This window comes from Gossypium hirsutum, chromosome A05, assembly GCF_007990345.1.
Source record: "Gossypium hirsutum isolate 1008001.06 chromosome A05, Gossypium_hirsutum_v2.1, whole genome shotgun sequence".
NCBI classification, from domain to species: Eukaryota; Viridiplantae; Streptophyta; class Magnoliopsida; order Malvales; family Malvaceae; genus Gossypium; species Gossypium hirsutum.
In genome coordinates this window covers 33,604,236-33,627,627 of record NC_053428.1, presented here as the reverse complement: position 1 = coordinate 33,627,627, position 23,392 = coordinate 33,604,236, and the positions used below count along the sequence as shown (strand labels likewise).

Here is a 23,392-nt window from a genome sequence, read left to right as displayed (position 1 = left end):
TTCTAATATTCCATCTTTAGAGAAGAAAAAGTCACCTTCGCTAGGTTATTTGTGTGTTGATTTGAAAGATCAAAACCATAAGATCCATCGATTTCAAGAAATCGATGAATTGAGATACGTTTCCGCGTCTAGTTTTATTTTTTATTTATTCTTGATGATTTTACATGACAGACCCTAACTCATAAAATTTTGTATAAAAATTTTACGGTTCTAACATAATTAAGTTCCATCTCTTCATCAATTAATTATAAAATTATTTAATTGATATTGTGTTTAGTTGACACAATTTTGTTTTTCATTTTAATTATTTTTTCCATGAATTCTACCGATTTTGGCACTTACTTGATAATTACTATGTAGGTACAATATGTTTAGTGCATTGAAAAACAAATCAAATTGTAGAATGAAATGAAGATTTTGCATGAGGGTTGAAGTGTAGTAGAAGATTCTCAGACAGTTAAAGGACCACAATACCTCTTTCATGATGAAGGGTGGTTTTAACATCATTTCTAATACTAATGCCCTCTAGGTTCAGGTACTTAGGTCAAAATACAGGATCCCTAGCGGTTTTCCTGATGACTTGTCAAGGAGTTGATGTTCTTTTTTTATGGAGATCCATTTCTAAGGTGTGGCCCCTCATTCGTGAGAATTTAATCTGGTCAGTCAAAGATGGTAATAATTCATGTGCTGGCATGACCCTGGATTCCCAATTGCGGTCCCTTATTTAAGTATATCCCTTATTCTTCTAACCCTTTTCTAAATTGTTCTCTTAATAGTATGGTTGCAGGTGATGGCTCATGGAAGTTGGATCTTTTCAGACCTTGGGTTCTTGAAAAGATTATCAACAAAATAATAAGCATCCCACCACCCCATCCTTTGTCAGGTCCTAATCGGATTATTTGGGGAGCTACCTCGACTGGCTCTTTCTCTCTCAAAAGCAGTTATGAGAAGGTTCGTAAAGGCACTTTCAACTTGAAAGAGTGGCTCTGGGAAATAGCATGGACATTTCACGACTATCATCGGATCCGTTTTTTCATCTAGTTGGCTTTAAAACAACATCTCTTAACAAATGTTGATAGGGTAAGACGAGGCTTTGAGAGTAGCAGTGCATGTGGCCTCTGTGGGCATGATCATGAAAATGTTTTACATATACTCAGAGAGTGCAATGCTGCCAGAGACATTTGGGACAAGCTTATTTCACAATAGGATCTTTCTAGTTTCTATTCTGGATCTCTTCTCGACTGGATGAAGAACAATCTTCAGAGCCATTCTTCTTCTTGGGGTGATATTGATTGGCCATGTCTCTTTGGGATTATCGTGTGGCATATTTGGAAAAATTGAAACCTGTTCATTTTTCAAGGTCTTACATGAAGTGTTGATGAAATTATTAAAATCTCTTATAGCTGGACGAGACAATATTCTTCTATTTCAGTGACTTCATCTCATAAAGCACGAAGTCGTCTTCATAATTGGCCTTTACATAATGACTGGGTGAGTTTGAACACAGATGGTTCGGTGAAGTTTGATGAAGGCTTCGCTGAAGATAGTGGCTGTGTGAGAGATCATAATGGTGAATGGATCATTGCATTCGCGAAACATTTAAGCAATTGCACCATTTTAGAGGCAGAGCTTTGGGGAATACTAAATGGGCTAACCCTTATTCTGGATAGGCACTTTGGGAAAATCCTAATCCAGACTGATAGTATTGAAGCTAATAATGTCATACTAGAGGATTCTTCGAAAAACTCTAGCTCTGCCTTGGTCCGAAAAATTCATCTTATCTTGAGGAAGTTGGAGTAGTGGAAAATTCAGTATATTCTCTAGGAGGAAAACTTAATTGCTGATAGTCTGGCCAAGTCAATTCGTACTAGGAGTCTTAGTTTAAGATTGTTTGAAGATCCTCCTTGTATTTCTTTTCTTGCACCCAAAAAAAAAACCAAAACTTTGGTTTGAACTTAGGGATTTTATGTTGTAACTGCACAATATTTTGGATTTTTTAAGTTTTCTTGAATTTTGAATTTTAATTTTGATGAGAAATTTTCTTTCATTTTTTTGTTTATTCTTCAAATTATGAGTAGCTAAATCCTTTAGGAAGATAATTAATTTGATGTTTGGATTATGAGTTAGAAATCGTATATATATTTTTCAATTCAATATTTATTAATTTTTTGATTTAGGAGATAGACCTAATCATCTCACAATGTCGTTTTAGAATCAAAATTGAGTTGGGTCTCTTGATTTGGTGTTAGATGGCATACAGTTGGTGAACCAGTACGATCTGTAATTGTCGTGTTTGGTCTACTGAAAAATAAATTGACGTGACCAATTGAGTAAATGAATGGACCCGTCAATAGAGCTAACGATCAAGTTTAAACGATTTGCGTAGTTGAGGCCGTTGATTTGAGTCGGATCCTTCTAGTTTGCAAAGCTGCCAATAAATTAAATTGTAGAAGCTGATTTCAAGGTTATTCACTTGTAAGAGTTAGTTGTCGAGTTATTCCTGCAGTTAATTACATGCAGAAGGGTTGGTGGTTTGAGGTTGTTCCTCAACCACTATAATTGACTTATCGGTTGGAGTTGAAAATTCATTGTCTAGGATTTGTTCAAAGCCGGAGTCAGAATCATGCTTTAAGCTGGAGCTTTTGTTATATCAATTTACTCAATTTTAATTTTATTTGTTTATTTTTTCCGCATTCAATTTATTTGTAGTATTTATTTTATTTGAATTTTAGTTATTTATTTTATATTTAGATTTAATTCCCCCTTCTTTATTTTCGCAGTTTCACATAATTTTTTTATCATAAGAAATAATTAAAATTAATCAATTAGATTTTGTGGGATTGACCCTACTCACTTTACTGAAAATTTAATTTAATTTTAGTTTAGGCGTAGGAATTTATTTTTGATGGATTCGACACCCATCATTAATCATGGATTCATTCCACTAAAGTACCATGATTGAAATCTCCCTTATTATATAACATTGCGAAAGCAATTTAATAAATGTTTGTCCAATTACATTGTTATAAGTGTGTTGTTACCTTCATAGGGTATTCTTAATCATTTTGGGTTAATATTGTTTACCCAATATTACATCTTCCTTCATGAAAAGTCAATTACTATGAAATAGTAATGAGTCATAGTCACATTACTTTTTTATCTATTAGATAATACCAATGAGAGGATATCATTTTTCCTTTATTGGACTATAAATTCCATTATTGTAAATAAAATTATGACATGCAAAAGTCATATACCTAACGTATAAGTCATATACCTAACGTATCAACTTTTAGCTTTTTAGTTATTTGAACTTGGGATATTAATATACCAAAATATATGAGTCACGCACACATAGTCTGTAACACCCTAGACCCAGCCTAGGAGTCTAGACTGAATCCCGAATGTTACATTGTTTATCGAAGTGATCGTAGGTAAATTTTTTTACAAAACAATTAACATGTCGAATCGTAAAATTTAATTGTTTAAAATCCAATTAATAAAATTTCAGTTAAAGTAGTATATTTAAGCAGAATAAAAACGAATAAAACATAAATCGAAATTTATACCACAGTTTCATAAAGCTTTACATTTTGAAACTGAATAAGAGAGTAGAAACTAAAAACACAACTAATAGTTTATCTCTCATTATGACTGTCTGAGACCTTCGCATCCGAGTCCAGCGTCAGAATTCAGAAATGTACCTGAAAAGGAAACATTAAGAGGGGGTGAGCTACGCGAGCTCAGTGTGAGACTGAAACAAAACTAAAAACACTTTTTTAAAATTTAGACCAATATTGCATCAGACTTATAGATAAACACCGCGTCAGAAAGAAACTTGGACGTAATGCCTCAACAGAACAGAAATTGCACTCACATCAATTCACAAATAGACGGACAAAATATAGTCAAACAATCAAGCACCCATAACATACAAATTGACATGGATGAAATGCAGTCAAATAAAACCCGCCCATCCAGCCAACACACCTCTTCGTCCCTCGATCACACCCATAAGAGCTGTTTAAGCTCATCTAGCCAAAACACACCACATAGGACCTCAAAGGCCCATCCAACCTTACACACCACATATGTGGACTAAGTCACTCAGATAACAATACACAGCAAAGCTGGCGTATGTGCCGTACAATGCCATGCGGTAATTCGCTGTACAGACAAGTTACAGTCTTAACAGCCAGAACAGATAATAGTACGCAGCAAAGTTGACGCACCTGCAATATAGTGCGATAAATCGTTGTACGAGTAAATTGCAGTAGAACTGCCAGATCATATCAGAATCAAACTCCCTTCTCTTCATAAACCTACCCAAAATCTTTAACTTTATGCAAGTGTATGTATGCACACAAATTCAGAGAATAGAGACATTTACACAATAAGTCCGAGGGAACAGATATGCAACACACTCCACAAACCAGATTCAAAATCACACGTCACACACAATCATCACAGATATCGAATCTTGAACACTAAACTTAGTTAAGGGTCAGAGCACCCACATAAAAACATATTTAGATTAGAAATGCACACAGAACCTACATAAGGGTCTTAAAACCACACACTCATGTGCTCTAGCCGTGTGGTAATGCCTAGGCCATATGGTAGATCAAAAGCTCGTGTAAGGATGGGCACATGGCCGTGACTGAGGCATACGCCTGTGTGAAGAAAGGCACACGCCCGTGTGGACCAGAGACATGGCCGTGGGAATAGGCCGTGTAACTCTCTGTCCATTTATACTAAATTAGAGTACAGGGCTGTCACGGTCATGTGAGGGTCTCACACGCCCGTGTGCCCACCAGACACGGCCGTGTGTCCAAAACACACGCCCGTGTGGGATCCTTATATCCCCAAATGAGCCACACGGCTGTGTGGCTAGGCCGTCTGACACTAAATCACTCAATCCCTAATTTCCAATCATACACACCCGTGTGCCCGAAGGACATGGCCATGTGAAAATCTCCAAATCTCCAAATCGACCACACGACCATGTGGCCGGGCTGTGTGACGCCCAAATCAGCCCGAAAACCCTAATTCCTAATTCCACACGGCCGTGTGCATAAGCACATGCCCGTCTGGCAGTCTATGTGGTCAAGAAACCACCTTTAAACAGCCTGTAAAATGTGAATTCACCCCCAAGCACTCTTTAACCTCAAATAAATTCGACACATACTATAATAACCTAACTTTGATGCACTTTAATATCAAATATTCAATACGAATACCCCATTATCGAAACCCGCACATGTATTTTCCCCATCCCACCGCATTTCGACACCAAATTAAAATAATTCACAAGTAACCAGAGTTTCGAACCCACACTTGATTCGTGATCAGAGAAGTTCAGACACTAACCAGAGGAGTGAAACTCTCCTAGGATCCGTCGGCAAAAATCGTTTTCCAAATAAGAAGGAAAATAAAATAAGGAAAATAAAACCAGAGGAGAGCAAAAAGAAAAACGTCCAGAAAAAACAAAAATAATAAAAATAAAGCAAAAAATATTAATAACAATAATAATAGGAAGTAACTAAATAAGTAGATACCTTTAATAAGACAAATTGAATTCACATAAAAATAATTCTTCAAAACACACTCAAGGACTCAAACCCGTAACCTCAAGGTTCATTATCACTCATCTAACCACTAGACCAGCAGGCCCATTCTAACTTTAAATCGCGAAAACTAAATACAATAATGCAGTCTTCTAACTGACCCTAACCACAAAAACTTAAAACTTCTAGCCCCAAAATTTGGGGTGTTACATAGTTATCTACTTAGAATTGCGATAACCTATACTATGAATGTTACAAGTGAATTAATCCATAAATGGATCTAGGATTAATTTTGATTGAAACTTGTCCTATGTATTATCAGTACAGACAACTGAATCTATGTTTCTATCTTCTAAGAGTCATCTACTTCAATACCCAAGATAAGATATCTTCCTATTTGGACTTAATAGACGGCATAATAATCCCTTAACTGATTTGCTCGATTTTAATTCATCAGACTATTAACCTTTTAGATTACCTATAATATAAGTTATCTTCTCGCATTATGATCCATTCACGTAATGCCAGTGTAACTGACATAAGGTTGGGATCAATGGCACAAGCATATAAGAGGTGTTAAAGATGGACTTCTATCGCTTCAAATACGAGAATTAAGTGCCATCTAGTTTCAAGAAACGAGATATTTTTGTTTTCATTTTCTAAGAAAATGAAACAATAAGGAAAATGTGTTCGGTTGAAAATTTTGAAGGAAAATGTGTTCGGTTGAAAATTTTGAAAATGATTTTTGAAAAATGAAAAAGTGTGAAAATTAGAAAATAATAAAAATTGTTTTCATTTTTTTCTTAAAAATATTTTGTAAAATTGAGAAAGGCTAAATAAACAATAATTTTAAATTTTAAATTTAATCAATAAATTGGCCATGATTCAAACTCATGTAAGAGAGAACTCAATTCGAATCCATATGTAGTAAATTTTTTTATTTTATTCTCGTATTTCTATTATAAGAAAATAGTGTATCAAACATGTTTTCAATTTTTCATTATCGAAAATAGATTTTTATTTTTATTAACCAAATGTACCCTTCAATTTCTAAAAATAGAAAATGAAAACTATTTTTAAAAACTAGAAAATAAAAACAAAAAATATTTTTAGAAACCAAACACAACCTTAGTTTTCAATTTCCTTTGTTTGATTAACTCTTAATTTGATATAAAAACTTGACAGTGCTTGAAAAGATCCCAAGGGAGGTGTTAGCAATTTTGCTTATTGTTAAAGCAAGTGTTAGCCTTGTTCAAAGGTCCTCTGTGCAATTAGCTTATCTTAAGTTATTTTCTTTTCACAAAAAAAAAGAAAAGAAAAGATACAGTCATTTAACCACCTAAATTTGGAGAACTTTTGAAAATGTTTTTAAGAGGTATAGATTAAAATATATTAGGGGAGGGATCCACTTATGCCGGAATAAAATTATAGTAGTTTTACACCCTTTTGTATAATTTTGTATGGTCGATATTTTAATTATCCATTTGTTAAATTTATTGATATAATTGTACTTGCCATGCATGTAACACCCTGAATTTGGGCCTAGAAGTTTTGGGCCTTGAGCATGGGAGCGGTTGAAGGCAGCTTATAATATTCTGCTGTGCGTGAAAATTTCGTAGTTGAAGGCTTGTTTTAGTGGTTAAGTGTGCTAAGAAGTGTTGGAGAAGTCCAGGGTTTAAACCTGGACTCTAGCAAAAATTTTGGTTTAAGGTGAATCAAACCCTGGGTGTAGTAGGTAGGCCTTAAGAATATTGTTGGAGAAATTATGACACAAAAAAGCCTTGTGGCTTAGTGGCAAGTAGCGTATGGAGTATTTAAGAGGAGGCATGGGTTCGAATCCCATGGCAAGCAAAGAGCATTTATTTTGCTAACAGGGGGCGGCAAGAGTTGGTGTTGAATTTAAACTCTGATGATGGAGGGATCCCACATCGGGAAGCTAACATAAGAGTGGATACGAAGCTGGCTTTAAATACAGAGAACCATGAGGAGAGTAAGGTACCTTTCTTGGCTGACCCTTTCGCTTTATGGCGTACTCGTTTGGGTTGGGCGTCGGCTAAGAGTGCTCGGAGCGTGGATTAACTCCAGTCTCCAATCAAGTGTGTATTTCTCACTACTCTAGCTGTAGGATGGCTACTTCAGGCCGAAAGGGGCCATGTGGGCCCAATGGGCTTACGGGCCCAATTGGATAAGTTGTTTGATTGTGTAGTAAATATTAGACTAGGTTAGGTGAATATCATATTTGTGGCTAGATTTGGGCTAAAAGGGCCACACGAACGTGTGGGCCTATTTGGGCTGAGAAAGGGCTTTAGGCCCATTCGTATTGTTATCCCTGTTTAGAATACTTTAGTTTACCAAATTACCAAAATACCCCTGGTTTGTAAAATTACCAAAATACCTTTGGTTTACAAAATTATCAAAATACCCTTTTACCAAAATACCCCTGGTTTGTAAAATTACTAGAATACCCTTGGTTTATAAAATTACCAAAATACCCCTGGTTTGTAAAATTACCAAAATACCCTTAGTTTACAAAATTACCAAAATACCCCTAGTTTGTAAAATTACCAAAATACCCTTTGTTTACAAAATTACCAAAATACCCCTGGTTTGTAAAATTACTAAAATACCCTTGGTTTACAAAATTACCAAAATACCCCTAGTTTGTAAAATTACCAAAATACCCTTGGCTTGTAAAATTACCAAAATACCCCTGATTTGTGAAATTATCGAAATACTGTCGATTTGTAAAATATCAAAATACCCTTGTAGGGTAGAATTACCGAAATACCCCTGTAAGGTACAATTACCGAAATACCCCTGTAAGGTAGAATTACCGAAATACCCCTGTATGGTAAAATTACCGAAATACCCTTGTAGGGTAGAATTATCGAAATACCCCTGTAGGGTAGAATTATCGCAATATCCCTGTAGGGTAGAATTATCGCAATATCCCTGTAGGGTAGAATTACCGAAATACTCCTGTAGGGTAGAATTACTAAAATACCCCTGTAGGGTGGAATTACCGAGATACCTTATGGGGTAAAATTACCATTTTACCCCTAAGGTGTTAAATGACTATTTTTCCCTTGTGGCCAAGTGACTAACTTGGACTGTATGGATGACGAATTTGATTGTAAATATATGTTGGTATATGAATGACTTGACTGTGATTGTTTGATTCAAATATGGGCATGATATTCTGTATACATGACATGTTGCATGGGTTGGGCTTTTGTACGGAGGAAGATCTGATCTGTTAGGATCGCATGGTTGCTTGACGACTGTGGATCCACCGAATGCTTAAGAACCGTATATTCGTACTGATTTGATAAGGTCGCACGGGTCGCCCAAGACAATTGTGGACCGATCAATGGCTGAATGCCGATCATATTTACTCGAGGCTGTGTGCCGACTATATTACCGTCGCTGATGGCTATGTGCCTAACATGATACAGCTACCGATGGCTTAAAGCTTTCTGATTATGGCTTTGTGTCAACCTACATATGGCTCTGTGCCAACCTGATTATGGCTGTATGCCAAACGTATTTGCCTAAGGCTATGTGCCAATATATGGTTATTGACGACTCTGTGTCGATCACATTTACCTAGGGATGTGTGCCGGTTATGTTACTTTAGTTGATGGCTATGTGCCTAACATATACTGTTATCGATGGCTTTGTGCCCCGTATTCTGTTAAGTGGCTTTGCCACATTATCTGTTTCTGGTGGCTATGCCACAAATATCTGTTCTGGTGGCTCTGCCACAATATCTGTATCTGGTGACTCTGTCACAATATCTGATAACTGAGCAGCAATGCTGCAACTGTGGAGTGTAGGGCTGGGTGGGTTGAGCTATTCCCCACATGGAGTGTAGGGCCGGTACGGGTGGAGTGTAGCGGTTGGTTATAGGTTGGATTGGGTTGGGATTGCATTCACATTCTGACTTTTGATTCTGTTACCTGATACTGATTCTGATTTTGATTCTGTTACCTGATGCTGATTTTGATTCTGATTCTGTCACCTAATTCTGATTCTGATTCTGATTCTAGTTCTGATAATGTTTCTTATTCTGTAATGGGTTAAAGCCCATCTGGTACTGTCTGTTATAATGGGCTAAGGCCCAATTGGTATTAAAACTGTAAGTAAGGCTGGGGCCAGACTTTTAATTCTTTTATATGACTGACTGTTCCTTTTTATAGTAGGGGATTTCACACTGAGTTTTCGTAAACTCACCCCGTTTATTAACCTTTCAGGTAATTTCCAGCCTTAGACGGAAAGGGGCTGCGAGGGGCTCGGAGGAAGCCACACACACTGTTTATGTTACAGTTTTGATTATTACTTTTAAATGTTTTTATGAGGGTTGTAGTAAAGCCGTTGTAATTTTCTGGATTTCAAATTTGGAATTTTATTTATTGTTCTTATAATTACTAGTATTAAAACACGGTTTTCCAAAGCAACTACTGTTGTTCAAAACATCACGTAACCGCAATTGTTTTTAAATTAAGCTTCTGCAACTGCCAGGATTTTTACAAAGTTGTTAAGAATGTTATTCAGCTGAGGTTTTCTAACAAGGTTTAAAAAGGGTATAAGTTTTTAATTATTAAAAAGGGTTTTTAATGGAAACATGGTTTTCAAAAAACACTTCAATGTGACACGCCAGATTCGAGCCAAACTTCCAGGTCGAGTTTGGGGTGTTACAATGCATGTAAATTTTTGAACCAATTCGATATCTCTATCATGTTGATCTGAAAAAAGTGTATATTAATACCTATTGAACGATTCGAAGTTTTTTTATATAAAATAAATAGTTTAAAATTTTAATTTATGTCAAATTTGGCATGCATGATCTATAAAATGAAATATGAAATATAACAGTTGGATAATTAAAATATTATTCATACAAAAATATACAGAATGATGTAAAACTAAATTAGTGTTACACTATTGTAAGTGGATCCCTCTCCAAATATATTTATTAAGTTGTTTATATTTAAAATTTTGATTTTTTTTATAAAATTAAATATTGTTATGAATATCTTATTAAGTGGATGTCCATCATGATCAAGATAAAGTTTTGATATACTTTAAATTCTAATAGTTATTAGAATTAGATCTCTACTTCTTTCTTACTTCTTATGCCTATAGATAGAAACTTTGATGAAACATTGTAACCACCATTTTTTATCAATAAAGTACATTCTATAGTACTTTCATACTTTCTTTGTTCTTTATTCTCCCCATATCTCTTTATTTTATAATATGTTATCAACACGATCTTGCTCAATGTGATAGTTCCTTTTATCAACAATCAAATTTATCCTTCAGATTTTCAATATCTTTGACAGCAAGTTGCAAAGTTTTTATAGGAAGTTTCTTTTATTTAATGTTTCATATCTGATTATTATTTTTCATTCTTCTTTCATTATATGTTATCATTATTTTGATTAACTTATTTTACTTTTTGTTCTTAAGGATGGTGAAATATTTGATATCGTTATCCATATGAAATCAAGAATATTTTCGAACTATCTCATACCTTCTAGTGGTGACGATGATGTTAAAGATCTTCAGGTATATTTTACTATGTTTTATTTATTGTTTATTATAATTGGAGACTAATCATGACAACATGCATAGATAGATTTTGATTTGAAATCTCACGCATGTTTGCGATGGTAATTATGAAATAAAGAATCTATTGGGATATTTATAAATCCATCCTACTAGATTTGTTGCATTCCCCGAAGTGGATGTAAACATAAAGAAAATAAAAGATATACTCATGGACCACTAAAAGTGGGAACATAGTAATAAATAAGAGAACAATGAGAGTTCTCAAGACAACTTTTCAAAGGGTAAAGATAACTTATGTTATCAATATGATATGAAAAATTATTGGCCACATATGTGGCGTATGCCCAATATTTTGTTTCTGTTAATATTCTTTGAAGAATGATATGAAAATGTAGTAATGAATTCTATCATTACATATAGAAAATATTTATCTTATTAGGTACTGAAACAAACAAATATTATTCCAATATTTGATAATACAAAATTAGTTGAAAGCTCTAGAAGAGCTAATATATCACTATCTAAAAAGCACAAAATTTTTTATGGTTAAAGCATTACTTTTAAAAGTTATTTGTAATGGATCTGACATTGAGATTGTGAATGAGGAAAATATTATATTTCATATGAATAAAAAAGGAGGATTGAATTATTAATTTATAATATTTATGATATTCTTTTGTCATCATACATATTAGAGGGTTGAAAGCAAAACATTTTACTGTGAAAGATCTACTCATGAGCGATAGAATATGATAATTCTATCTAAAGCTTATTATGGTTGGATGCACCTAAAGTTACAAGTTTTTAAAAAAAACTATGAGTATAACTCTACAGTATTTAGAATAAGTTCTCAATTAAAATTATGTGGTAAAATATTACTGATGAGAACTAGCAAGAGAGAAAACTTATGTATGAAAAGTGTAACACCCCCTAACCCCAAACCGTCGCTGGAACGAGGTTATAAGGCATTACCGGACATATCAGACAACTTACGAATAATTTACAATTAATATAACTTTCATAGTATAATATAATAATTAAGTCCCTATCTTGAACTCTCGAAGTTCAAACACGTATTAAAAGTAGAACGAGACTTGTTCGAGTATTCCAATTTTTTTTTTTATAAAAATTTCGGCAGCATTTTTGCTTATTTTTACCTAAACCTCCTGCAAATTCAAACCAAAACAACCAACACCAATATTTCACATTCATATACTAGTATTTATATTATTAACAAAATTTTAATTTAATAACTATCATAGCATCATTCAAAATTGATTAAAAACTTCATTCATTTAACAACTTAATGTTCATGTATCAAAATATCATGTACTTTCCTTACCATTTCATTTAACCATCTAAATTTTATAATTCATCCTTCACTACCCAAAGTAATATACATATTCAAGTGACTAAATAACACCTATGTACATGCCACCTTTACCCAAAAGAAAAATATATATCACCAAGTTTGTGTTGGAGTCGGGATTGTTCTGGATGCTGAGCCAGGACACTTGACTTCTACTAACCTGCGCACGGAAACAACCGTACGCTGAGTATGGATATACTGAGTGGTATTACTATAACTCAAGACTATTTAACATTAATAAATTACAAACATCAACCATAAATTCTATAATTATTTAAACTACTTTTATTTATAATTATTTTACTTCATAAATCTTAAATTCATAATTCATTTTTCTCATACTAACTCAATTCATAATTTAGTTCATACATTCTTTCTCGTACTTTTCAATAGTACTAAAACAAATAATCTCATTTTCAAAATTTCATTTCAATTATTTACCCTATTAACAAAGCTCGGACTATGACAGATACGCGGATTCCATCCAAACACACCAGAATGTCCAACCCAAACACACTCGGAATATTGTAAATCCTCCATAATACACCGGTATAATATATCCTCCCAAACACACCAATAAGGCATTAAATGCCTATTCGGATAAACCGAAGTATATAATAACAGAAACATCTTCTCGGCCGAACTACAATCTCTTCATCACATCACAAATCCAATGGCATGCCATTTGTATCGAATCTAGTCCGACAAGTTAATAGGGTATTATTTTACTTTTTCTAATTTCAATTTAATTTACACAAAAATTTTCAATACTCATTCAATTCAAATATCTATTATCTTAATTCATATACAAATTAATTTTCACACAAGTGTATACCATCAACACCATACAATTGTCACCATTTATTTATTTTTCAATCAATACACTTTTCAAATAATCACATACTTACCTCAAGTCTTACTTACCATACATAACAATTAAAATTTCAGCAATCAATAATAATTAAAATTTGAATTATAGTAATACACACCGTAATTCTCCCGTTTTAGTCCTCGATGACTTTCTCCTTTCCTTTCGATGCTGATGCTTCAGGTTCTTTGTTGGCTACGAAAATAATAGTAATTTACATTATTATTTACAGCACTAATTATAATAAATAATTAAATTTCTAAACAACTCCTACCTTATTCCCAATTTAATCCTAACTAAACTTAATTATTTTCTTAATCCAATTCACTCTCTTTTTCCATTCAAATTTTGTCTAAACTTATATTTAACTATAAAATTTCCAGCATATTTCCCTAATTTCGAAATTTCTTCAATTTAGTCCCTACAACATAAAACTTATAGCCTAGTTTACAATTTAATCCCTTAATCAATTCTAACTTAGAATTCATTCAATTAAATCCCTAATTCCATAATTTTTCCAACATGAACCCTACTTGGAAACATATGAACTCTTGAACTATCAACTTAATTTCATCAAAATCTTGTTTCAAAGCTCTTAAAACATCAAAATTAAGAGAAAAGGACTTAATTGACTTACCTTTTAAAGCTTCAAACCTTAAAACCCTAATTTTTCCTTTCCCTTTTCTTTCTTTCTTTTTCTTTCCCTGTTTCGAAATGCTTCTGTTCTGTTTCTTCTTTGTTTCTTTTGTCTTTCTTTTTATTCTTTTATTATTTCATTTATTTTACTTATTTATTTTATCATTTAACTAATATATATTATTATTAATTTAATAACAATATAATTAACACATTTGTATACATGTATCTTTGTACATTTGTACACTATTATTACCATCCATTTGTCTTTCTTTTATTTATTTAACAAATAAAAATCTTATAATATTAATATTTAATTAATAAATATCTTTAACTTAAAATTTAAGTAAATACATAATTATAATACAAATGTATATATTCATATCATTACAAATGTCAATATTTAATTTGTTTTTCATACCAAAAATCTTATAATTTAATTATTTAATTAACAAATATCTTTATACTTAAATTATAAGTAATTAAATATTTAAATTACAAATGTACCCATACAATTCTTACACATGTATATTTTATTACCATACAATTATCTTCTATTTAATTTATTTATAATATATTATCAATTAAATAATCATAACAATTTAATATAAAACCATAATAATAATCATTATAATATATAAAACCTAAAAAAATCTTTGATTTTATTTCACCAATATGCCACCTCATTTGTAGTCAATGGCTTAATTGCCATTTTAATCCTTTTTATTTTCTATTGCTTTATAATTAAACTTTTACCCTTTATTCAATTTAATCCTTTTTATTACTTACTCTAAATTAAGCTAAATTCACTTAATTAGATCCTAATTAGACACACCACTAGGCTCATAAATATTTTTAATAATTATTTTCGAACTTATTTCACTAAGCCGGAGGCCCTATAACTCACTTTTCCGGTGCCCGTGAATTTCAGGTCATTACAAAAAGTCATTGGTTATATACCTGTTGTACACTTGGAAAATAAGAGCCACCCTCAAAATTTGCTATTAATAGATTTTGGGGCATTTGAAGATTTTGGCATATTCCCTAAAGGGAATATTGCATACAATTATTCGGAAATTATATTTATTGACTTGGTGGTATTATAGACATCATATTGATTTAGACATTTCCAATAGTAAATGTCATAATAGTACTTATATGTGGATACAAATTAAAAGGAATGATAATAAAATTATCAATTTGTTACAATTTAGTACAACTGAAACACATGTTAAAGTAAATCAGAAGTTTAATAATACAAATGTGTTTACTACTTGGCGTGACCAGTTAGACTATCCTGGATCGTATATGATGCGAAAATTAATTGAGAATTCATATGGACATCCATTAAAGAACTAGAAGATTTTTTTAATTTAAAGAATTCTCATTTGTTGCTTGTTCTCAATAAAAATTGCTTCTTAGAAACTCACTAGCTAAAGTTGAGGTTTAATGTCTTGCATTTCTGAAATGAATATAGGCCCATTCATCCACCATGTGGATGATGTTGATATTTTATGATTTTGGTAGATACATCTACAAAATAATCATGTGTTATCAACTTGCAACCTGTCATTTGCGAGATTGCTTGTTTAAATGATTAATTTCAGATTATGCAATTAAAACAATTTATCTTGCTAATGTTGGTGAGTTTACATCCTAAGTTTTCAATCATTATTGCATGTTAATTAGGATAAAAGTTGAACATCCTGTAACTCATGTTCACACACAAAATGATTTAGCTAAATTGTTTATCAAATGCCTCTAATTAATAGCTAAACCATTATTTATGAGAACAAAACTTTCTATTTCTGTATGAGATTCATGCTTGTATTGATTTACATGTTGTACGCATTAAGCCAATACATTATAAATACTCCCTATTACAATTAATTTTTGGTCAAGAGCCAAATATTTCCTATCTTACAATTTTTGGATGTGCGGTATATGCTTCAACTGCTCCACCACAACTACAGGTCATAATAAGAGATTGGGAATGAATATTTATATGAGTCTCCTTATAATATTTTTGAGCAATTAATTCGAGATTTAATTGTGACATGAGTTGTCAGTTTTCCCAACATTAGGGGGAGAGAAACAATAACTTGTAATGAGTTAAGGGGAGAGTAATTGAACCAGAAATTCAATAAGGATAACTCATTACAAGTCAACTGTTAGATGTATTTACAACCTTAATGAGAATAACCAAGTATTATATACCATCTAATATTTTAATTTAAATCAAAGTCCCAGTAGGACAATCAGTTTGAATAAATAATAGATTGATCGATTCCAAAGATGAAAATTATTCTAGATGGTCATATAGTAGAGGCGGGTGCTCCAGAAGAGACCCAAGACATAACTAACAAGTAAAACTTCAGAAGAGATTTAGGTATCTGAAACTGAATTTTAAAAGAATGAAAATAAAAGATCTCGATAAGTTATGTCAATTCGAGAAAATGTGGAACTGAATAATAAAAGTGGTCGACAATGATTTTGCATGCAATATTATTATTGAAATAATGAAATAAAAGGAGGATCTTGAATAAATCTATTGAGAAATATAGATATGGAATAAATTGATCAAAATAGAAAGGCGCAACTCAAGTACAATTAAATTCGAGGAGTTTTTGGACCAGTAGTCCAAATATCTAAAGGCATAAAGCCAATGAGGGTGCAAATGAAGTAGTTTTGCAAAAGTGGAATAATAATATAAAGTTTTTCGCTAAATACTGGTATTGATTATGAAAAGATATAATATTCTTTTGTGGTGGATGCAATAACTTTTAGATATATTATTAAATTGACAATTCATAAAAGGTTTAACTTGCATCTAATGGTTATTGTTACAACCTTTATAAATCACTATATAGTAAAGTTTATATTAAAATCATTGAAGGATTTAGAATGCTAGAAGCATATTGAAATTCTTAGGGAATTATTCATTTATATGAATTGAAATAATTTGAATATATGTGGTAAATTTGAGTAGTTGGAGGAGGATTATAAAATGATCCAAATTACCTATTTGTGTTTTTATATAAGAATCATAATTAAAGTTTTTTATGATTATTGTTGAATCTCGTGAAGAGATCAAAATATATTTCCCCAAATTTCCCTCACTCATAACTTTTAAAAGAATGGTAATATAAATGCTTAGCAAATACACTCAAATAGTCATTTGAAAAACTAGTATTCAAGATTGAATATGCAGAATATGATAAAATATGTGATGTTTTCATGAGGGGGAGTAAATACGCGTTGTACTCTTTTTCCCTTAACCGAGGTTTTGTCCCATTGGGTTTTCCTGGTAAGGTTTTTAATGAGGCAGCATATTATGCGTATTATAGATGTGTACTCTTTTTCCTTCATTAGGTTTTTATCCCACAGGGTTTTTTCTAATAAGGTTTTAATGAGACACATTATCTACCAATGGACATCCAAGGGGGAGTGTTATGAATATCTTATTAAGTGGATGTCTATCATGATTAAGATAAAATTTTGGTATATTTTAAATTCTAATAATTATTAGAATTAGATCTCTACTTCTTTTCTACTTCTTATGCCTATAAATAAAGACTTTGATAAAGCATTGAAACCACCCTTTTTGATCAATAAAGTACATTCTATATTACTTTCATATTTTCTTTGTTCTTTATTCTCCCTATCTCTCTTTATTTTATAACAAATATTAAATTAAAATATCATTAAATAATTTTTGAAAAAAATAGATTATCTAGAATGAATTTAGATTAATCATTTACAAATATAAATAAACTTGAAAAAAATTTAAACCCATTTTTTAACTCGAGTCAAAGTTGAAGAAACATAGATTATGCTCATCAAAGGATTAAACTACTTGGAAATAATTTCTAAATTATTTCTTTTCCACAAGAAATTTCTAAATTGTGAAGATTATTAATAATCCAAATCTATTTGATTTTATATACACATACTCACCTTTTCATTCGATTTTATATAAACTCTTTATTTGAGATATTAAAATATAAAAAATATTTAATTTTTTTAAGAAAAGATTAGTTTACACAAAAAAATTATTTTTATGAGAGAAAAAAGTATTTTATTTTACTATTAAATAATATTTTTAATATAGTCGTTTCATATTTGAGTTACAACTCAATTAGTTGAAGAAAATTAATGATTTTTTTAATAAATTTAAATGATGTAGTAAAATGGGGTTTTTTTTTTTAACATAAGAAGGTGATCTACAATTTAGCCATTCCTTTTGTGGCAAGGGAAGGAAAGTTGCAAGTGGATGGACGAGGAACATAAATCCCACCTCAATACATTGCAGAAAATGAAGGACTGTCAAAGCATCCAGTTCAACAATTAAACTCAAGCCTTCTCGACTACCCCACAATTCTACTTGCAAACTATCTATATCATGAAGCCCTTATAACACCATCACCTCAGTCGATGCTACATTGAATTTCGAATGAATTGCCCCATCGATGCTCAAAACGAAAGCACTAACACACAGATTTTCCCAAGTGTGTTTATCTTTTTAATCTAGGTGTAAATAATTTAAATTAATTTGTTTGTTCTTTAATTTAATAAAAAGACATAAATAACAGAGTTGGTAAAATGTGAAAACTGAACTAAAATTAAAATTTAATGTATATAAATGTACAAAATTAAAGTTAATGTGTAACATTACAAATTTTATTAAAATTCGTATATAATTTTAGTGTTTATCCCTTTATTTACCAAATTTTCCTTTTCTACAAGTTAACAAACATTTAAAGGTTGACATTCAATTAGTTGATAATTTTGGGATCAATTTTAAAATTATACATTAACTTTGATTTAATGTACAATTTGATGCAAGAATTTTGATTTCATACATTTATACACTGATTGTGATTCAGATGTATTCATGAAACTTTAATTTTGATTCAATAATACACATTTAAAGAAATAAATTCATCAATTTTTATATTGAATAAATATAATCTATTTGTGTATATAAACATAAAATGATGTTATACCAATAATTGTGTTAATCATTTATTAGAATTAGATCGAATCAAAATTTTATATATAAAATTGCACATTAGACATTAATATTAGACAAAGTAATATATATGTATATATATTATTATCTTTAAATAACAAAACCAAATTGAAATTAGGTGTTAAAACCTATTATAAAAAATTATTGGTTACATTGTTGAAACACAAATAATATAATTATTTTAGGTACCAAAAATTAATATAATTATTTTTACAAAATTATAATTTCAAAACGTAAAATATTTTAAAATAAAAACAAAATTATTATCTTAAAATCAAATTTCAAAAATGAGATAAAATTTTGGGATTGATGGCCTGTAAAATGAGATTTTTGATGAAAAATAAGAAAGAAAAGTGGAGTTTTGGTATAGAAGGAAAACAATGAGAGGAATTTCAGTTACATTGTTAGTATTGGTATTGTGGCATCATGTTTGAAGGCTGTATTAGGTTGGGGTTGTAGTTGTCATTGTTCCATGTCCCAATCTTCTTCCTTCAATTCACCTGCACAACAACAGGCTTATGTTATTTCACAACAAGACAACTGTTGTACATGTTTGTGTTGTACGCCACCACCGGCCTAGGTTACGTCCATTTCGCCACAACCACCATCACTAGTGATTGAACCAAAACCGCAACCACCACCAGTTCCTAAACCAAAACGGCAACCAGTGCCTGAACCAAAACCACAACTACCACTAAACTCGCCGTCTGAACCAAAACCACAGCAGCCACCAGTGCCTGAACCAAAACCGCAGCCACAACCACCACCGGTAGCTAAACCGGACCCGCCCTCTGAACCAAAACCACAACCACCACCAATTCCTAAACCAAATCCGCAGCCACAACCACCAACAGTGGCTAAACCTAACCCGCCCTCTGAACCAAAACCGCAACCACCACCAGTGCCTAAACCTAATCCGCCCTCTGAACCAAAACCGCAACCATTAACAGTGACTAAACCTAACCCGCCCTCTGAACCAAAACCACAACCATCACCAGTGCCTAAACCTAACCCTCCTTCAAAACCAAAACCGCAACCACCATCTGAGGAGCCACCGACACCGACTAAACCAAGTCCGTCATCTCCGAAACCACCGGAGAAGCAGCAACCCAATTGTCCGAATCCTTCAGATTATTGCCAAGTACCAGAATGGGCTCCGTATATTGTGAAATATAGTACACAGTGTTGGTGTGCATTGGAGAATTTCAGAGGTTGTTTCAGAGAGATTTGGGGAGCAGCATTTAATAATTATATGAACGTTGGTAAACAATGTTGTGAAGCCTTTGAGGAAATGGATGGAAATTGTCATCGTCTAATGTTCGGTCGGAATAAGTGGTTTGTTTATAAGCTCAGACAACATTGCTCCCAGTTTTATTAGATTGAAATGATTAGGGTTTTTAGATTTTTTAGGCAGCCAATTTTGTTTTGGTAGCTTTAATAAGGTTTTCTAGTTTTTTTTTAATTAAATAAATAAAATGAGAGTTTATTATTTTTAAAATTATTTACGAACACTGAACCCCAATTTCTTTCCGATTGTCCAAGTGTTATTTGCTTCCCTAAGAATCACCCTCATTCTGTTGCTAATATCCGAATCTGATAGGGATAAATTTGCAATCCTCTCATCATCCTTACAAAATTCCTTACCTTTTTCCTTCTGCGGGGCTCTGTCTCTCTTCTTTCTCTCATTAATCGTTAAGCTGCTATTTTGAATTTCATACATAGACCGTATCTTCTTGTTCAAACCTTTTTTTTTTTCCTGCGATGAAATATCTGATTTAATTCTTTTTCTAAATCCAGATTTGTTTCCAAAAAGGTATCTCTTTCTGATTCAATTTCCTGATCGCTGTTGTTTCCTTCCACAGAATTTGTTTTTACTTCTGAATTGGTTTTATCTATTTTCCTACAACCCACATCCATGCTCGATCCATTAGCCATACCCCTATCTTTTGTAACTTCAACTGGATCCTCTACAACAGCCAAGCTCATATCCTTTACTTCCTCCAACGGCCGACCCAAACATTTATCCACTCCATCTACTTTTCCCATTTTAATCACTTTGGAAATAGACTCTGCCGCTGCCTCTTTATTTTCCATCTCAATCATTCTCTGACAGACATTAATATTATTCCCATTTTCAAGATTGATATCCAATAGCTCTCTTGACATGACGATTTCTCTTCCCTCCGATGGGATCTCCAGCTTTATTCTCGCCACTAATCCAGATTCCGATAAGCTATCATCTTCAAATTTCTTTCATCTATCCTTAAAAATTAACCTGTCATCTTTCAACTCGGTCAGTCCCCGTTCCCTTACTCTGACCAGGAAGAGATCATCACCAACTGTCATACTAACTAGATCATCAACCACATTCGATTGAGTAATAGAGATCAGTAGCCCTATTTTTTTAAAATTGTGAACCTTTGTTAAATTTTCACCTACAGACACCAACTTTCCCCATAACCCAGCAACTCGTTTAAAAGTTTCATATTTCCAACAATGCAATGGAACTCCTGATACTTCGATCCATGCCACCCTCTCATTTATCTTTAATTTCTCCGACCAAGGCTCAATTTTAATGAAGAAATCTTTTAAGTAGGACCATTCTATTTGCCTTAACAGATCCAACAGTTCTTCATCTGGTATTTCAACCAAAAAATGTCTTCCTTGAATCCTTCTTACTATTATTTCCCCAAGACCAGTTTTTGCAATACGATCATTAAGACTTTTTGAATCACATATCAAAATTGATTCGCACACCAGGCATTTCAGAAGATTCCATAACCATTCTTCTTCCACATGACCTTGCACAACTCTTTTATCTATTTTCACTTCACTTTTTGCATCATTTTCGAAACTTTCTTCACTTTTATCTTCTTGAACTTAATCTACACTCCATTCCTGTTCCTTTTGAAACGAAGCTTTCCTCCAAAACTTTCTTCTTCCATTATATCTAGCCATCTTCAACCTAATTCTCTTTCCCAACAAAAAGAAACCATTTAATCTCATTATCACCCTTTGCGCATCCCTTTAATTAGAGAATCTCACAAAACCGAACCTTTTACCATTTCTACATCTTTTTGTTGGAATGAAAGCATCAACAACCTCTCCATGGTAACCAAATAATGCCCACAAGCCTTTCCAATGCATGGATATCGGAATATTGTAAACAAACACGGTTACCACGTTTCCATTCTCCATTTTTAGTATTCTTCTCCCCACTCGTTGGAACAAAAATACAACTAAAGCAAAAAAGCGAAAAATACTGAAAAAAAAAAACCCAACAACTCAACAATAGCCCCTACAAAGGTATCAAGCCAAATTAAAATATTCCCTAGCTCTTGCCATTGGCTAGACGATCTGCAACCACGTTTATACATCTAGCAACATGAGCAACAGACCATTCCTCAAACTTGAGACCAATAAATTGGACCTAGCTGACCACATCAGAGTTGTCGCATTAATCAACAACGAACTTGAATGGCTGGCTGCCTCCAATTCGGCTCCGCAAAGAAAGTGTAGGCTTGCGTCTCAACAAAATAGGCATCTACAATATTAATACATTTGGAGAACGTAAATAAAACGGACCCTTCATGATTTCGCAAAATTCCATCGACACCAACAGTCACTGGTTGGCCACAAACGCTGAATTTAACACAGTAAATGTAGGGACAACCCATGTCACCATGTGTCAGTCATATTTTCTGCTTTTTGGAGGTTTAAAAGAAGCGAACGAGCTGCAAATCTCATCAGCGGAATAGCTTGTACTCTTCCATTTGTCATGTCACCACCAAGCTAGCTTTGTCTACAATTTTCCACAAGTTGCATCCTGTGTACCTATAAAAATATAAAAAAAATACACTATAAAGTGATGGAGCCATTCTAAATAGCTCCACCAAATAAAATATTAATTTTAAAATTTTAAATTTAATTTAAAAAAACATTTGAATATCTTTAAAATTAATTTAAAAATTAAAAATTTTTAAAAATTATATTTAAAATTTTAAAAATATTTAAAATATACATTTAAAATATTATAAAACAAACAATAAATTTGAAATGTCATATCTTTAAAAATAATATATTTTAAAAATATTTTAAATATTATAAAAAAATTTAAAAACTTAAAAATATTATAAAACAAATTAAAAATTTTTAAAATTTAAAATATACATTTAAAATATTATAAAAATAATAATAAATTTGAAAGGTTATATCTTTAAAATATTTAAATGTTTTATATTATTAAAAAAATATTTAAAATTTAAAAAATAATATTTAAATTTTAAAAAAAAATTAAATATATATATTTAAAATTTAAAAAAATTATAAAACATTTGAAATATACA

The 23,392-nt window shown here is 32.0% G+C and overlaps 1 protein-coding gene across 1 annotated transcript; it reads left to right on the top strand.

Annotated features, from left to right (window-relative positions):
* Positions 1-777: 777 nt before the first annotated feature.
* Positions 778-21,378, top strand: LOC121228914 (protein TsetseEP-like). The gene is made up of 4 exons (XM_041111934.1): positions 778-951; positions 1,207-1,300; positions 1,433-1,761; positions 19,627-21,378. Exons 1-4 carry the CDS (start codon positions 778-780, stop codon positions 20,422-20,424), a joined length of 1,395 nt encoding a protein of 464 aa, XP_040967868.1. The 3' UTR covers positions 20,425-21,378.
* Positions 21,379-23,392: the final 2,014 nt, after the last annotated feature.